The 16,547-nt window shown below is 43.3% G+C and overlaps 1 protein-coding gene, 1 long non-coding RNA gene and 1 other non-coding gene across 3 annotated transcripts in view; 1 reads left to right on the top strand and 2 right to left on the bottom strand.

Moving 5' to 3' along the window:
• Positions 1-1,791, bottom strand: part of GRIN3A (glutamate ionotropic receptor NMDA type subunit 3A) — a 208,417-nt gene extending 206,626 nt beyond the window's left edge. The window contains exon 1 of the mRNA XM_055579184.1: positions 927-1,791. Coding sequence (XP_055435159.1) covers positions 927-1,625 — 699 coding nt within the window. The 5' untranslated portion in view covers positions 1,626-1,791. The remainder of the gene's footprint in view (positions 1-926) is intronic.
• A 2,375-nt stretch (positions 1,792-4,166) lies between these two features.
• The window catches only part of LOC129650562 (uncharacterized), a 222,860-nt gene continuing 210,479 nt past the window's right edge, over positions 4,167-16,547 (top strand). The window contains exon 1 of the long non-coding RNA XR_008713831.1: positions 4,167-4,510. This is a non-coding gene — a long non-coding RNA (uncharacterized LOC129650562). The remainder of the gene's footprint in view (positions 4,511-16,547) is intronic.
• On the bottom strand, positions 14,518-14,590 carry TRNAC-ACA (transfer RNA cysteine (anticodon ACA)). The gene has a single exon. It is a non-coding gene; the product is annotated as a tRNA-Cys (tRNA).

Here is a 16,547-nt window from a genome sequence, read left to right on the forward strand (position 1 = left end):
CATTGCTAAGAGGACCCTGCCTTAAAAAAATATTTATCTTATTATTAATTGTCAACAGTTAAGTTCACAAATAGCTTCCTCTATTGAAACCACACACACACATTTAACCCATAGGAAACGAAATCATTAGTCTTTATTTCTAGACAATTGGTGCAGAAATGGGCTGAGAACACAACTAAATATAGCCAGTTTCTGAACCCACATCACATAAAGAGAGGGTAGGGACAAATAAATAATCCCAAATGAGTCCTCCCATCCATTTTTCCGGTATCAGGTTATGTTTTTAATGTCTTTCAGAATCCAAGACTAATTACCAGACTACCTATTGCTTCTGTACTAACTGCAGATTTCATGTTTACGCACAGGAATTCAGAGGGAGGTGTTTTCTTTACACCATCGCCTAAAGCTCAGGGACATCGTCCAAAGTCGGAGAGGGCAGGTGCTCTTTCTGACAGTTGCTTTCAGAGTTCCTCCCGGGACTGAAAGACTCTGGCAATCTGGGCTCTTCTATGCCCATCCCCCGCGCTAGTCATTAGAACCTCGATAGCTCTCTATCCTCCTGAACTTGGGACTTCAACTTCCATCGGGTAACCACTAGTTTTCTCCCAGCTGGTCAAAACGTGAAGACTTCCTTTTTCTCTTATTCTCCCCCTTTCTTCCTTCCATCTTGCTACCTCTACCTCTCATTTTATTTCCATCTGAGTTTTAATGTGTTTTATTTTACTTCTACTGAGATCCTTCTACCTATAACCTACGGATATGGTCCGATCCTCAAACAATATCAAAGTTGTAAAGCCCCACGTCCCTAAGGTCTTCACCCGGGTTTTCCCTCTCCGCCCGCCACCCATCCTCCCCACCCCAGCCCCTGCTACCGTCCCGGCCCCTAGTGGCGTCCATCTCCACTCCAAGCGTCAGACTCCTCTCACCTGACTCTCCCGTGGAAACTCGTAGCGCACGATGCTGATAACTGGAATGTGCAGGACGGAGCTGACCAAGTCGAGCTCCATCATCTCCCCCAGGCTCTGAGGGAAGGCGAGCAGCGCCGATACCCCTTGCACCACCACGGTGTGGCACACGCTCTGCAGAAAGGAGAAAGGGTCACTGCTCCACGGCGAGCTAGGGGAGGAGAAGGGCAAGAGCGGCAGATCGCCCAGGCCCGCCTCGATGGCCATCACTACTTCCAAAGACAGGTTGTAGGGCAGCAGTCCTTCTACTCGGTTCAGATTGTCCACGGCGAAGAGAAGGGCATCCCGAGGCCAAAGGGTCTCGGCCCTGGCGCCCTCCCCCGGCTTCCGTGCGCCCGGCGGCCCCCGGCCATGCAGGGCGCTCCCCAACCAGCGTGCGCCTGGCGAGGGCGCCGGGGGCAGCCAAGTCCCTGGCTCAGGTTCATCTCGCGGGGCGCCTGTCCGGCTGCCGTCCGGGGTGCGGCTGGCCGCGCGGGGTGCCGTGGTCCAGGGCTGCAAGTGCACCGCGCCCACCCTCACCGCGTGTCCGATGCGCTTGAGGATCTGGCAGGGCTGCGGGTGCGAGGAGGAGCCAGGCACCCCGGCCAGCACCAGTGCGCAGGGCGGCGGCAGCAGCAGACAGACCCTGCTCAGCAGCCACCACAAACTCAGTCTCCTCATTACTGAGACCCGCAGGGAGAAAGCGCGCCCCCTCCTGCGCCCGGCTCACCCCGCTGCAGCAGCCGCCGCCTAAGGTCTCCGCCCCCAGGTCCCGCGCGCCGCTCACTAGGCTTGGCGAAGCGGTCCCAGGAGCTGGAGCGGACTCTGGGCCATCCAAGTGGGAGGCTAGCGCGCCCTCGGCAGTCTCAGAACCCGCTCCCAAGTCCCTCCGCCTCGCATCCTCTGCCCGCCCGGTCCCTGCGCGGAGCGGGGCGGGCGGCGCTGGTCACCCGCGGCTTGGGCGCCCGTTCCCTGCCCGCCCCATCCGCAGGGCGGCTCGGGCACTGCGTCCGGTCCCGCGGGGAGGCTGGGCTGAGAAGCTGAGAGGATTTCTAGGGGGCGACAGGGAGCGAGGAGGCAAGAAGCTCACTTGGATTCTTGACTCTTCTTTTTCCGCCCAGACGAGACCCACTTATTTCCTTGGCCTCGCGCAGGAGAAGGGGGTTCACACCTGGGGTGCGAGACAGCAGCCAAATCCTGCTAGCTCCGCCGTCGGCCGCCCTCTCGCGGGCTCCCCCAGTGCTGGCTTCATTTTTCTTCTTCCCTCGCTACTTCCTCCCTTTCCTTCTTTCGTCCTCTTTCCGCCCAGTCGCCGCCGCCGCCGGTTTCCTCAGAGGAGCTACACGACTGGCCAGCAAAGGGTGGTTCTGCTCCGAGCGCAAAGTTCTCCCCACCTCAGCCGGCGCCTCCCTGTTGCTGAGCCAGGCGCCGGCCTGTCGCTTGGCTGCGCTAAACGCCCGCTGATGGTTGAGAGTCGCGGGTGGCGCTTTCCGCACCCCTGACAAGTTCTCGCCCCTCCAAGGCCAGGAGTCGTAGTTGGCGATATTCCTTGCGCCCTAAAACGAATTCTGAATTCGGAGTTGCGCCTGAGGAATCTGAAATCCAGTGGTTCCCTGGGATAGGCTGAAAGAGGCAGTGACTTTAAGAAGCTCCTCTTCGATGTCTTTTTAACGGTTTTTCTAGCTAAAGGTATTAAAGCAAGAACCACATATACATACGTTTAATCTCCTCAGCCTCCTGCTTTTTGGCACGTGGACGTTTGACTTTTTTTTTTTTTTGAGGATCCCAATGTTTTAGGGTTCTCAGAATTATAACAAAATTTGAAGCAATTATGTGACCAAGAGATTTAAAATATCATACTTTGAATGCACACTAAACAGCAGATACTGGTTTAGACCAAGTGTCCTTCAGATTATTGCTACTAGTAAGAGCTCTCGTTTGTGTGGTATTGAATACAAGGAGGTCAGTGGGTTATGATTTGACCTTTTCCTCCATGACCAGACCAATCTGGAGTTGGAAGGAGCAGGTTAAGGGTAGTGCTCTGGTTTCCACACACACAGTAGATTTATTTTATTTCATGCCACAGTATCATTTATGAGGGGGCTTCTCCGGTGGCTCAGATGGTAAAGAATCTATTGCAATGCAGGAGACCTGGGTTCAGTTCCTGGGTGGGGAAGATCCCCTGGAGGAAGGCATAGCAACCCATTTCAGTATTCTTGCCTGGAGAATCTCATAGACAGAGGAGCCCGGTGGGCTACAGTCCATGGGGTTGCAAAGAGACACAACTGAAGCGACTTAGCATGCATTCATCATTTATGAGGAGAGTAGGCAGATATCCATGGGGCAGAACAAGCACCTGGCATCAGGAGTTCTGAATTTCAATAACACTTCCAGAGAACCATGACCTTGGCAATTTATTTTACCTAACCTTGCCCTGCTATTTGGATCTGGTAAATTGTTATGCAAATACAGCTAGCTTTTAGCTCTGGAGAGTTGTTTTGATTCATGAGCTACAGTTTCCATTTTGCTTTAAATCCTTGGGATGAAGAGGCTCTAGCTAAATAAAATTTTCAAGAAGCTTGCAAAGTGAATGCTGTTTTCCTCAGCACAGATCTTGAAAGCCATCTCAGCGCTAACCTTACCTGACATTCTAATTAGCTCTTGCAAGACTGGGGTGTTAGAGAAAAGACTCCCATGAGGCCAAAGTGGCAATCATACTAGAGTCTGAACCAGAAAGGAAAGATTCTTCCTGAAGCCCTATATAGGCTCTGGTGCATGGATGTTGGAACTTTCCTTTTGCTCCAAATGATTCCACTGATTAGCATCTGAAAAAGAAAATTATAGAATTTTGTGGTCCTTGCATTCCAAGAAGACTGGAAATCGATTGTGTTGTAAGGAGGTGTGCTTGTCTGTGTGTGAATATGTGTGTGTGGAGGAGTATGACATTCCAGATTATGACCATGCCCTAGAATGATTATCTTGATGCTTGGCATCACATATGTGTTCAAACCAGGTTCCCAAGAAAATAGGTGGTGATGAAGAACAGTTGGATCTAATCTGTTAATGGCATCCAAGAGCTACTATGTTACTGACCCTTTCCAATTGTGCCCTAACAAAGGTCCTACTGCTCAGTGTCCTTGGAGCCAATGGAACAGACCAAGTTCAGTTTAGATGAAAAGTAAAGTTTTTTTTTTCTTTTTTCTTTCATCAGATAATGGAGAGATGCAAGCATGCACCCTAGGGAACAGGCTTCCTCCGACAGGCCGAAGATGGGGCTGCTTTATAGGAATCTCATTGGTAGGGAGGGGCAGAGTCCCTGGGAAGGCAGGCACAGCTGTGCAGCTCACACCAGAGAGCATATAATGAAGGTTGCATGTGGAGTCTCTGCACGCCGCCCATCAGAAGCCATCTTGGATCGAATGTTGTGAGCTGCTTCCGGTCGTGGCCCTAAGCTGAGGTGTCAGCCATTTCTCACTAGGAATTCGAGACTGAGGTGCCTGGTGTGAGACCTCTGCCTGCGGCCCCTAAGAACAAGTGAAACTGAAGTAAGCGCCCTGGAAAAAAAGGTTAGATTTTATTTTATTACCCAGGTTCTATATTTACTTCCTAGGAATTGTTAACAGGCTTTCCCGGTGGTAGCGGTGTGTTCTTTCCATCTCTCACAAGTCAAGAACCACTTGGGGGAATGGCTGAACTGGTTATTCATAGAATAAACGATGATTCCCATGGTTTTGAGGAAAGTGCTGCCCTGGCTTATGATAAAACTGTAACTAAATCTTGTGAATATTGTTTGAATGGTGAAGAACAACCCTTCCTTCTTGTGCTTCCTTTTGTTTCTTTCTTGCTTCTGCTACTGCTAAGTCGCTTCAGTCGTGTCCGACTCTGTGCGACCCCATAGGCGGCCTCCTACCAGGCCCCTCTGTCCCTGGGATTCTGCAGACAAGAACACTGGAGTGGGTTGCCATTTCCTTCTCCAGTGTATGAAAGTGAAAAGTGAAAGTGAAGTCGTTCAGTCGTGTCGGACTCTTAGCAACCTCATGGACTGCAGCCTACCAGGCTCCTCCATCCATGGGATTTTTCCAGGCAAGAGTACTGGAGTGGGTTGCCATTGCCTTCTCCAGTTTCTTTCCTAGGTTTTTCAATTATGTGACCCTGATTCCTTTCTGTTTTCTCATGCTGCTTGGTTCTCTTTTTCTATATCACTGTACTCTAAGCATTTCTGACATGCTTCTCTTCATTCCTTTCCCCACATTTTCCTACCTTCCCACCACTTTTTGTTCTTGCTTCAGTGGTCATAATTTTGAAAGTTTCTAAAAGATTCAATCATCAGTTCAGTGCCCATTAATTAAACTTTTACTCTGTGCAGGCATTGCTGTAGGACTGTACTGGGGAATAGATGAATAAACTCCGGTTCAGAGGAGTGGAGAATATATTCCCCCCCCCCCCCCCATAAAGTCACATAGCTAATGTGTGAACAAAATGCTAATGTTGAGGTTATATTTTAGTGAGAGAGACAGACAATAAAACATAGAAATAAGTAAATGTAGGATATGTTAGTTGCTACTAAAGAGAAAAATAAAACAGCAGAAAAGAAGTATTATGGAGGAGATTGGTTAGTAATTTTAGATGGGAGAACTGGGAGTAAACCCTTTGAGAAGATTACTTTTGAATAAAGATCTAAAGGGAGGTGAGGGAGTGATTCATATGAGTACTTAAAGAATTTCCAAGCAGAGAAACAGCAAGTGCCAAGGCCCTGAGGTGGGAGTGTTTCCACTATGTTTGAAGAGTAGTAAAGAGGTCAAGTTGCTGGCACAACTGATCCAGTATGAGAGTGGTGGCTGGTGAGGTCAGAGCAGCAATGAGGAGGTACAGATAATGTAGGCCAATCATTAACTTTGACTTCTACTCCAAAAGGGATAAGAAGGCACTGGGAAGGGGAGGGAGAAGTAGAAGAATGACTTGTGAGCTTGTTTTACCACTCTAGCTGCTCTGCTGATGGAAGAGGAAAGGTGGGCTGGGATGGAAGTCAGGAGATCAGGTGTTATGTTGTTGCAGTAATCCATGAGATACCATTGCTGTGAAATCATAAGGCAACTTTATCACATTAGTGTTATTATTCCCATTCTATAGAATATAAAATTGTATCTGAGGAAAGTTAAGTTATTTGCACAAAGTCATCACATAGTGAGTGGCAGAGTGGGTTCAAAATTTTAAGTTCATCCCAGCTGCATTGTTGGTAGCAAGAATCAGCCAAATTTCAAAATTGGCTCACTCAGAGAAGATGAAGCTCTCTTTATTACCAGATTTGAAATGAGAACTACTAATCTAAGAACCCACGTTGGAGAGTCAAATAAACAAAAACAAATCCAAATTCTCAAAATTTAAAATGTGCTTTTGTGTACATCTGTGTTTTCTGGTAACAGGAATGGGTAGGCTGAAAGTTGAGATTTTTTTTGGAGGTAGCCCAGGAATGGCTGGAGTGAAGAATACTATGTGAGTCAGGAACTTGGATACTATTCTCATCTCTGTTTCCCTCTGGATGTGACATTTAAGCCCCTGGAGCTCAAACTTTCACCTTTGTACTGGAATTGTGGAGACAGCTCTTGGCAGTTGTCTGCGTGGCAGGGCATGGACCCCGTGAACCCTTTCTAGTTCCATGGGAAGAAGAAGCTTCTTGTAGGTTATCAGTTCTGTCATATACATATTAAGGTTTGCAAAACTATCTTTTTTTGCCTATATGCTGAGATATTTCAAGTTTTACACATGTCCAGCTTTGTTTTGTAGATGACAACAATATCAAATGGCATGTTTCTATCTCTGGGTCAGTATTTTATGCAGTAGTAGCAAGTAGCTATTTTAAATCAATATTCAGATGAAAAGTGTGCTCACCTTTAACTAATAACACCTAGGAGCCCAACTATGCCCTCTCCCACAGCAACTTCTTTGTCTCTATTGCTGGAGACCCTACTGTTATAAGAAGCTTTCTGGGTAAAAATGAATAAAAAAATATGTGGAGTTGGTAGAGAAACTGTGGTAGCAGAATTTGAGGAGGGAAAATATCTAGAACATCTGGAAAAAAAAATCAAGTCAGTTTACAGAAGCAGACCCTGTGAGTTCATCTATATAAAACTTAATTATTCTTTTCTTGTTTCCCCAATTACAAAAAAAGTCCTATGTTGACTTAACACCTTGTAACATTGTCCTGCGATGCATGGTAAGTTGCTTTAGTTGTGTACAACTCTTTGTGACCCTTTGGACTGTAGCCCATCAGGCTCCTCTGTCCATGGGATTCTCCAAGCAAGAACACTACAGTGGGTTGCCGTGCCCTCCTCCTGGGGATCTTCCAGACCCAGGGATCGAACCGGCGTCTTTTATGTCTCCTGCCTTAGCAGATGGGTTCTTTACCACTAGCACTGCCTGGGAAGTACCTAGCATTGTCCTATGTTTTACTAAATAGGCATTAATTTTGGCATAGTCATTCTCTTGTAAAAATATGTAAAACTTTCATGATTATGGGATTATCCATCACACATTTGTATAAATTATTTTACCCTGATTGTTGTAAAATTAATATACTGCTGGTAATTTTTTTTGTAAGGCCTCCTCAGACAGCCATTTTGCTTTTTTGCATTTCTTTTCCATGGGGATGGTCTTTATCCCTGTCTGCTATACAATGTCACAAACCTCCGTCCATGGTTCATCAGACACTCTATCAGATCTAGTTCCTTGAATCTATTTCTCACTTCCACTGTGTAATCATAAGGGATGTGATTTAGGTCATACCTGAATGGTCTAGTGGTTTCCCCTACTTTCTTCAATTTAAGTCTGAATTTTGCAATAAGGAGTTCATGATCTGAGCCACAGTCAGCTCCCAGTCTTGTTTTTGTTGACTGTATAGAGCTTCTCCATCTTTGGCTGCAAAAAATATAATCAATCTGATTTCGGTGTTGACCATCTGGTGATGTCCATGTGTAGAGTCTTCTCTTGTGTTGTTGGAAGAGGGTATTTGCTATGACCAGTGCATTCTCTTGGGAAAACTCTATTAGCCTTTTCCCTGCTTCATTCTGTATTCCAAGGCCAAATTTGCCTGTTACCCCAGGTGTTTCTTGACTTCCTACTTTTTCATTCCAGTCCCCTATAATGAAAAGGACATCTTTTTTGAGTGTTAGTTCTAAAATGTCCTGTAGGTCTTCATAGACCCGTTCAACTTCAGCTTCTTCAGTGTTACTGGTTGGGGCATAGACTTGGATTACTGTGATATTGAATGGTTTGCCTTGGAAACGAACAGAGATCATTCTGTCATTTTTGAGATTGCATCCAAGTACTGCATTTCGGACTCTTCTGTTGACCATGATGGCTACTCCATTTCTTCTAAGGGATTCCTGTCCACAGTAGTAGATACAATGGTCATCTGAGTTAAATTCACCCATTCCAGTACATTTTAGTTCGCTGATTTCTAGAATGTTGACATTCACTCTTGCCATCTCCTGTTTGACCACTTGCAGTTTGCCTTGATTCATGAACCTGACATTCCAGGTCCCTATGCAATATTGCTCTTTACAGCATCGGACCTTGCTTCTATCACCAGTCATATCCACAACTGGGTATTGTTTTTGCTTTGGCTCCATCCCTTCATTCTTTCTGGAGTTATTTCTCCACTGATCTCCAGTAGCATATTGGGCACCTACTGACCTGGGGAGTTCCTCTTTCAGTATCCTATCATTTTGCTTTTTCATACTGTTCATGGGGTTCTCAAGGCAAGAATACTGAAGTGGTTGGTTCATGAACCCCATGAACAGTATGAAATACTGAAGTGATTTGTCACATTCTTGTCTGGGGAGGCCTTACAATAGCCGTGAAAAGAAGAGAAGCGAAAAGCAAAGGAGAAAAGTAAAGATATAAGCATCTGAATGCAGAGTTCCAAAGAATAACAAGGAGAGATAAGAAAGCCTTCCTCAGCAATCAATGCAAAGAAATACAGGAAAACAACAGAATGGGAAAGACTAGAGATCTCTTCAAGAAAACTAGAGATACCAAGGGAACATTTCATGCAAAGATGGGTGCGATAAAGGACAGAAATGGTTATGGACCTAACAGAAGCAGAAGATATTAAGAAGAGGTGGCAAGAATACACAGAACTGTACAAAAAAGATCTTCACGACCAAGATAATCACGATGGTGTGATCACTCACCTAGAGCCAGACATCCTGGAATGTGAAGTCAAGTGGGCCTTAGAAAGCATAACTACGAACAAAGCTAGTGGAAGTGATGGAATTCCAGTTGAGCCATTTCAAATGCTTAAAGATGATGCTGTGAAAGTGCTGCACTCACTATGCCAGAAAATTTGGAAAACTCAGCAGTGGCCACAGGACTGGAAAAGGTCAGTTTTCATTCCAATCTCAAAGAAAGGCAGTGCCAAAGAATGCTCAAACTACCGTACAATTGCACTCATCTCACAGCCTAGAAAAGTAATGCTCAAAATTCTCCAAGCCAGGCTTCAACATTACGTGAACCGTGAACTTCCAGATGTTCAAGCTGTTTTTAGAAAAGGCAGAGGAACCAGAGACCAAATTGCCAACATCCGCTGGATCATTGAAAAAGCAAGAGAGTTCCAGAAAAACATCTATTTCTGCTTTATTGACTATGTCAAAGCCTTTGGCTGTGTGGATCACAATAAACTGTGGAAAATTCTGAAAGAGATGGGAATACCAGACCACCTGACTTGCTTCTTGAAAACCTGTATGAAACAGTTAGAACTGGACATGGAACAACAGACTGGTTCCAAACAGGAAAAGGAGTACGTCAAGGCTGTATATTGTCACCCTGCTTATTTAACTTATATGCAGAGTACATCATGAGAAATGCTGGACTGGAAGAAACACAAGCTGGAATCAGGATTGCCAGGAGAAATATCAATCACCTCAGATATGCAGATGACACCACCCTTATGGCAGAAAGTGAAGAGGAACTCAAAAGCCTCTTGATGAAAGTGAAAGAGGAGAGTGAAAAAGTTGGCTTAAAGCTCAACATTCAGAAAACGAAGATCATGGCATCTGGTCCCATCACTTCATGGCAAATAGATGGGGAAACAGTGGAAACAGTGTCAGACTTTATTTTGAGGGGGCTCCAAAATCACTGCAGATGGTGACTGCAGCCATGAAATTAAAAGACGCTTACTCCTTGGAAGGAAAATTATGACCAACCTAGATAGCATATTAAAAAGCAGAGACATTACTTTGTCAACAAAGTTTCGTCTAGTCAAGGCTATGCTTTTCCTGTGGTCATGTATGGATATGAGAGCTGGACTGTGAAGAAAGCTGAGCGCTGAAGAATTGATGCTTTTGAACTGTGGTGTTGGAGAAGACTCTTGAGAGTCCCTTGGACTTCAAGGATATCTCACCAGTCCATTCTAAAGGAGATCAGTCCTGGGTGTTCTTTGGAAGGACTGATGCTAAAGCTGAAACTCCAATACTTTGGCCACCTCATGTGAAGATTTGACTCATTGGAAAAGACCCTGGTGCTGGGAGGGATTGGGGGCAGGAGGAGAAGGGGACGACAGAGGATGAGATGGCTGGATTGCATCACCGACTCAATGGACATGAGTCTGAGTGAACTCCGGGAGTTGGTGATGGACAGGGAGGCCTGGCATGCTGTGATTCACGGGGTCGCAAAGAATCTTACACGACTGAATGACTGAATGGAACTGAACTGAAATTTTTAGGGGGGAAAGGAATTCATTTGTATTATAGGGGAATTAGGATATAGAAGATAACCAGTGGGATTTCACTAAAGAAGTTTTGGGCAATCTAGGGATTCGAAACAGCAGAAAAGGAGTACTAGGACCTAAGAAAATGGGTTAATGAAAAGAAAAGAAAGAATTATTAATCTGGCTTGACTATTTCAGTGCTTAAGTTTTGCCCTTATGCTGGAAACATAAAAAGAAATGGCTTCTGGTTCGTATCACATGATCACCTACACCCAGGAAACCAAATTCAGCACAAGGCTATTACTGATCTATACATTAGGAACTGCCAATAGTCATTTGTCTTTCAGCTATGAAAAAGAACACCGTGGTGTCCTCAGACTAGTTGTTGTCAGGGGAGTAAGTTATCAGTTGTGACAAGTGCGTGGCCTTTTCAGCATCCACCAGGATTATTAGCTGAGTGGTTGGATCTCCAGATTCTTGTCTTAAACCACGCACCACAGGGAATGCAAATAGGACTTGGAGAGGCCAATATGGCAGTCTTTCTCCATCTCTCTCTCCTTCTAATCATTCCAATTTAGTATTTATCCAAATGAGGTATAGATTAAAGCTTGGACCATCACAGACTGCAACATTTTAAAAGAACTTTTCCTTGCCCAGTTTGTAAAGTGAATTTTGTTAACTGTAGCCAAAAGAATTTGGGAATTGTCTAAAGGCTATTTGCCATCATAGATCCCATGCCTTATATCTGTAAAAGCATTTTGTTTGTTTTAAAAAAGTTTTTGTTTCTTTATTAAGAGATTTAAGGGAGGTTTTCAGAGGATGCACAAGCATGATTAAATCCTCATTATTCTAGAGCTTATTTTCTTGAGTGAGTTTTGTATGTCAGGCACTTTGTGTACATTATCTCCTAATATTTTATAGATGATTAAACTGATGCTTGGTGAGGTTAAGTCTTTTGCTAAGAACTGGGAGGTAAACCCACAGTTGATTCTCTGACTCCAAAGTCCATGCTCTTTTAATTTCCACTTCATGCCTGGCTGTTTATTAAACTAATGTACAAGGATGAACATAAACACAAAGTTAAACATAAACACAGTTATTTGGCAATCACTTGTCAGAGTATATAAATGAATGGTTTTCTCACAGTTTAATAATGGACATAAATAGGCACGAATCATAATTTCCTATTCTCGTATTGAGCCACGAAATATCCAGCAGATATCTTATATCTTATCTATTTCAGTTGTGAAACGACTCTTACCTTGGCTACAGTTGGAATATCATTGGAAATATCTTATCCTCCTTAGGATCTTTGTTCAGCAATCACATACTCAGGATATCAAGAACAATTTTAATATGCAAAAATTTAGGTGATTTTGGGATGGTGCTTCTGGAATGTTCTTGATGGGAAAAGTTCAGTTTAAGGAGAACCTTTATTCTCCATAAGGAAGTCCAGAGTCTTCTCTTCATATACTGTAATTGGCAAGACTTCTATCTTGATCTAAAGATTGAAGAGTTTGCATTGTATAAGCTAGCTCACTCTAAAATGAGTTTGGATATACTTTATAATGTGATGTGAGTTTTGGCTGAGCTGAGTTATCCAAACATTTCCAAGTGCTACAGTTGATGCAGGCAGAAAGGGAAAAAAATTCTCATGATTATGCTGAAGGATGACCTTCTGGGAACTGAGCCTCTCTTTGAAATGAGAGTTAGTCATCTATAAATTGTTAGTGAAAGAGCAATGACCTCTTCGCGAATTTGAAATCCCCTTAAAAACTGTACCTTTTTATTTTGGAATGTCATCTTTGGGTTAAAAAAATCAATTGCTCCCATTCCCAACAGTTCTCTCATTGCAGTATGCACTATGGAGAGCAGACTGAGAAAGACTGAGACAGTAGCAGCAGTGATTAGCCTATGATCACATGGAGTTCTCCCAAGAGCTCAATGGGAAAATTTCATCCATTAAAAATGGCAGTATAATGAGACTGATTAGGGTGAGGCAGGATGAAAATAATAACTACTGTATTCTGAAATGGGATGACACCTCTTTTTTTTTTTTTTTGAAGAGCTTAATGCATTTTTGCAAAATTAAAAAAATTCTAAAGAGGGTAGACATATTAATATATTTATGTAGCTTTAAATCAATTATAAATTGCTGATGCCTGCAGCAAAGAGTCAATAAATGAATAGCTCAAGGTTCCACAGCAGAATTAAAATCTCATTTCTTTTATAGTAGTAAAAATGGGAGGCAGCATTTCCTCCTGTGACCACAGATGGGGGAGCTAGTGCTGTGCAGGCTGGTGTTTCTTCTCTGATCTGCTCTCAAGCAAAGGGGCCTCTATTTGGTTCTGATATTTGATGCCATTAAGGTGAAGGCTGAACTTTTCTGATAATGAAAACATTTGTAGCCCATTTGTTTATAATGGCCATATCTACCTTAATCTTCATTTATGTCTTTTAACTGGAGAGACTTACAATTTCCTCTAGCCTTAGTATGGCTTCTTCCTGAAGTCCTTCATCTGGTCAGCGGCACAGTCATGTTTCCGTGGAGTTTCGAAAATGGTCTTCAGCAAAAGCAATCTTCCTTTGCTATTGTACCAGCTATTCAATCTTCCTCTTTAAGACTCCCTACTAGCTCCCTGCTGCTTTCTAAATCAAGCTGTGATTTTCCTGGTTTATCAGCCTCTCCATCATGGGGTTTAAATTTGCTATTACAGATTTTTTTTTAATAGTATCTTCTCCAGTGCCCAAATACATCATCTTCACTTCAGAAGGGTGGCCTGGCAGAGTCCACAGTTAGTGGCGCATGCATCTGCATGAGTATGGCATGGGTAGGGGAGATTGTCTATAGCTTTTTTGCTTCTGCGTCCATGATTTTCAAATGACTACAGTGTCTGTAGGTTGCCTGGATATTACTTTGTTCTGAGTCTGTTGTGCCAGCAAGTCTTTGTCTACACAGGGGTTATGGTTTAAAGAAATGAAACAAACCAATGCAGTCTTTGACCATGTTTTTCACAAGATCAGAAAATATGATAATGAAATTACACTGAATCCTATGAGTATATTAGGAAAGGCTTTAGTGATATATGTATGAAAAGTGAAAATGGATGTGTTAGTTGCTCAGTCGTGTCTGACTCTTTGAGACCCTATGGACTGTAGCCCACCAGGCTCCCCTGTCCATGGGATTCTCCAGGCAAGAATATTCCCTTCTCCAGAAGATCTTCCTGATCCAGGGATCAAACCCGCATCTCTCTCATTGCAGGCAGATTCTTTACCATCTGAGCCCTCAGAGAAGCAAATATGTATATGTCAGTCAGTCAGTTCAGTCGCTAAGTTGTGTCCGACTCTTTGTGACCCCATGAATTGCAGCACGCCAGGCCTCCCTGTTCATCACCAACTCCCGGAGTTCATTCAAACTCACAACCATATATGTAGTTTAATATAAAATTGATATGTATATTATAAAAAATTTAGCAGTAGGTATAAGTTGAGTTACTAATCTCAGTTCTCTATCCCCCTGTGCTAGTAACCTGGCTTCATGCCAGGTGGAGTGTTAACCCTACTTCTTGATATGGGGCTTGGGAAACAGATTGCTTTGACCAGTGGGATTTTAGTGGACATGATGCAAACAAAGGCTTGACCTGTGCTTGCACAATTGGACTTATTTACTTGAGCTCCCACTTTTCACCCAGAGAAGAACATTCTTTGGATAGCTGCTGATCCAATGACCACAAAGTGAAGTGAAGTCTCTCAGTCGTGTCCGACTCTTTGCGACCCCATGGACTGTAACCTGCCAGGCTCCTCTGTCCATGGGATTTTCCAGGCAAGAATACTGGAGTGGGTTGCCATTTCCTTCTCCAGGGGATCTTCCCAACCCAGGGATCGAACCTGGGTCTCCTGCATTGTAGGCAGAGGCTTTTACCATCTGAGCCACTAGGGAAGTCTCCCCAATGACCATGGGAGGCATGTAAAACAAACCTGGTTCCAGATTTCCCTTAGAGTCAAGTCCAAATGACATCAGCCTGGATCAGATGAATTCCAGTGAACAACAGTCTGGTGAATGAGAAATAAATGCTATGCTTTACACTGCTAAGATTTTTTTTTTTAATCTATGAAGCAGCAAAGTGACTGATACACATGTAAAAATCTGTGGGAAACATTAGTTACAAGCATCTTGTTCACTTTCAGGAGAGGCATGCCTGGTAGCTCAGGTGGTAAAGAGTCTCCCTGCAATGCAGGAGATCTGAGTTTGATCCCTGGGTCCAGAAGATCCCCTAGAGAAGGAAATGACAATCCACTTCAGTATTCTTGGAGCTTGGCGGGCTATAGCCCATAGGGTCTCAGAGTTGGACATGACTCAGCGACTTTACTCACTCACTCATGCCAAAGATAAACCAATTTTTTCTTTGAGTTAAGGAAAAACTCTCAAACATCTCTATAGTATACCCTGGGGTTAGCCTACATTCAGTCCAAGGTCTTATATTTACTTCTATAATCTCACACAGTGGGTATTCAGATTCTTGTCATGTCGCAACACAATGAAGGTATTAAACCATTATGAAATTAAACTTATTCAGCATGTATATGAAAAACACTTATATAAATTTGTATAGTGCCTAGAATAACTGGTAGCAAGGTTAAAATGAATACATCCAGCCACACAACAATCTTAAAATAACAAAATTTATTTGTGCTTTTCAAATAGCCTGAAGAGAGATAAATACAGTGTAGTAATATTTAAAAATTTTTTAAAGTTTCCCATTCATTTCCTTTATTCATTGCAACTCTTCCATATTTCTTTCATTCTAAATTGTTCTTAAAATTTCCTGTTCTGAGGGAGGTTCGGGAGGGGGCGGGGAGAAAAAAAAAAAAAAAAACAAACCCTCCTTTTCCGTGTTTAAAGATTTTTCTCATCTATAGCCTGTTCTCTCCTAGTGTTTCTCTGCCTCTAGCTTTCTTCCTGGTTCTGTGTAACAAACCCTGAGAGAATGAGCCCAATCCAGCTGTCAGGAGACTGAGGATTTCAAGCCAGACTCTTCTGTAGTGGCCAGAATTAGGATTAATGCTGGGAACACTCATAATTTAATAACTGTTGACACATCACTTGTGGAAATGAAATCAGCTCTGTTTTAAGGACATGATAGATGTTTGGTGTAGAATGCAGACAAGATGAAAAGTTCCCTGCTTTGGTGTTGGAGAATTTTGTTATTCCAACAAAGCATTTAAAATATTTGAGAAATAAAGCTTGAAATGGATAATACTTTCTGAATTGCAATTGAGTTCTTTTTAAGGATATCAAGCATAAAGAAATCAACAGAAAAATGTTAGACAACAGAAAATACATTCCAGAAACCAGAGTGCGGGACTAATAGGATAAAATGAAAGCTAAATATATTATTAACATATGGGTATACATATAATTTTTAAAAATTTGACTTAGTGAAAATAAGGGTTTCCAAATTTTATGGTCTCCAAATCAGTGGCATTGTGGGTTGTAAAAATGCCACTTTGCTTTCTATAGTTAAAATTTAATATAGCTTTCAAATTTCCATTTCCCCTGATGATGAAAAACAAAATAGGCCAATTTAAGAAAATTGCATCTGTTTGGATTTAACACAATTCCTTAGGGTTCTTTCTCTTCCATTCTCCTTATTCCCTTTCCTGGGGTGAAAGTGGGCTTACGAATTGTCCTGGTGTTAGATGAGGTGAGTAAGTTTTGTGGACACCTCTGTCTCTGCTCTGGCTTCCACTGGTATCTCCTGATGGGGACTGCATCTTCTTTTGAAGCCTTAAGCAGCATGCCTTGTGAATCCTCATGTTCTAACTCCAGGATTCTTTGAACCATTGACTTTCCAGTCGCTACTGCACCTCCCTTGAGCCACTAGAGAATTTTCTCA

This window comes from Bubalus kerabau, chromosome 4, assembly GCF_029407905.1.
Source record: "Bubalus kerabau isolate K-KA32 ecotype Philippines breed swamp buffalo chromosome 4, PCC_UOA_SB_1v2, whole genome shotgun sequence".
In the NCBI taxonomy this organism is placed as follows: domain Eukaryota; kingdom Metazoa; phylum Chordata; class Mammalia; order Artiodactyla; family Bovidae; genus Bubalus; species Bubalus kerabau.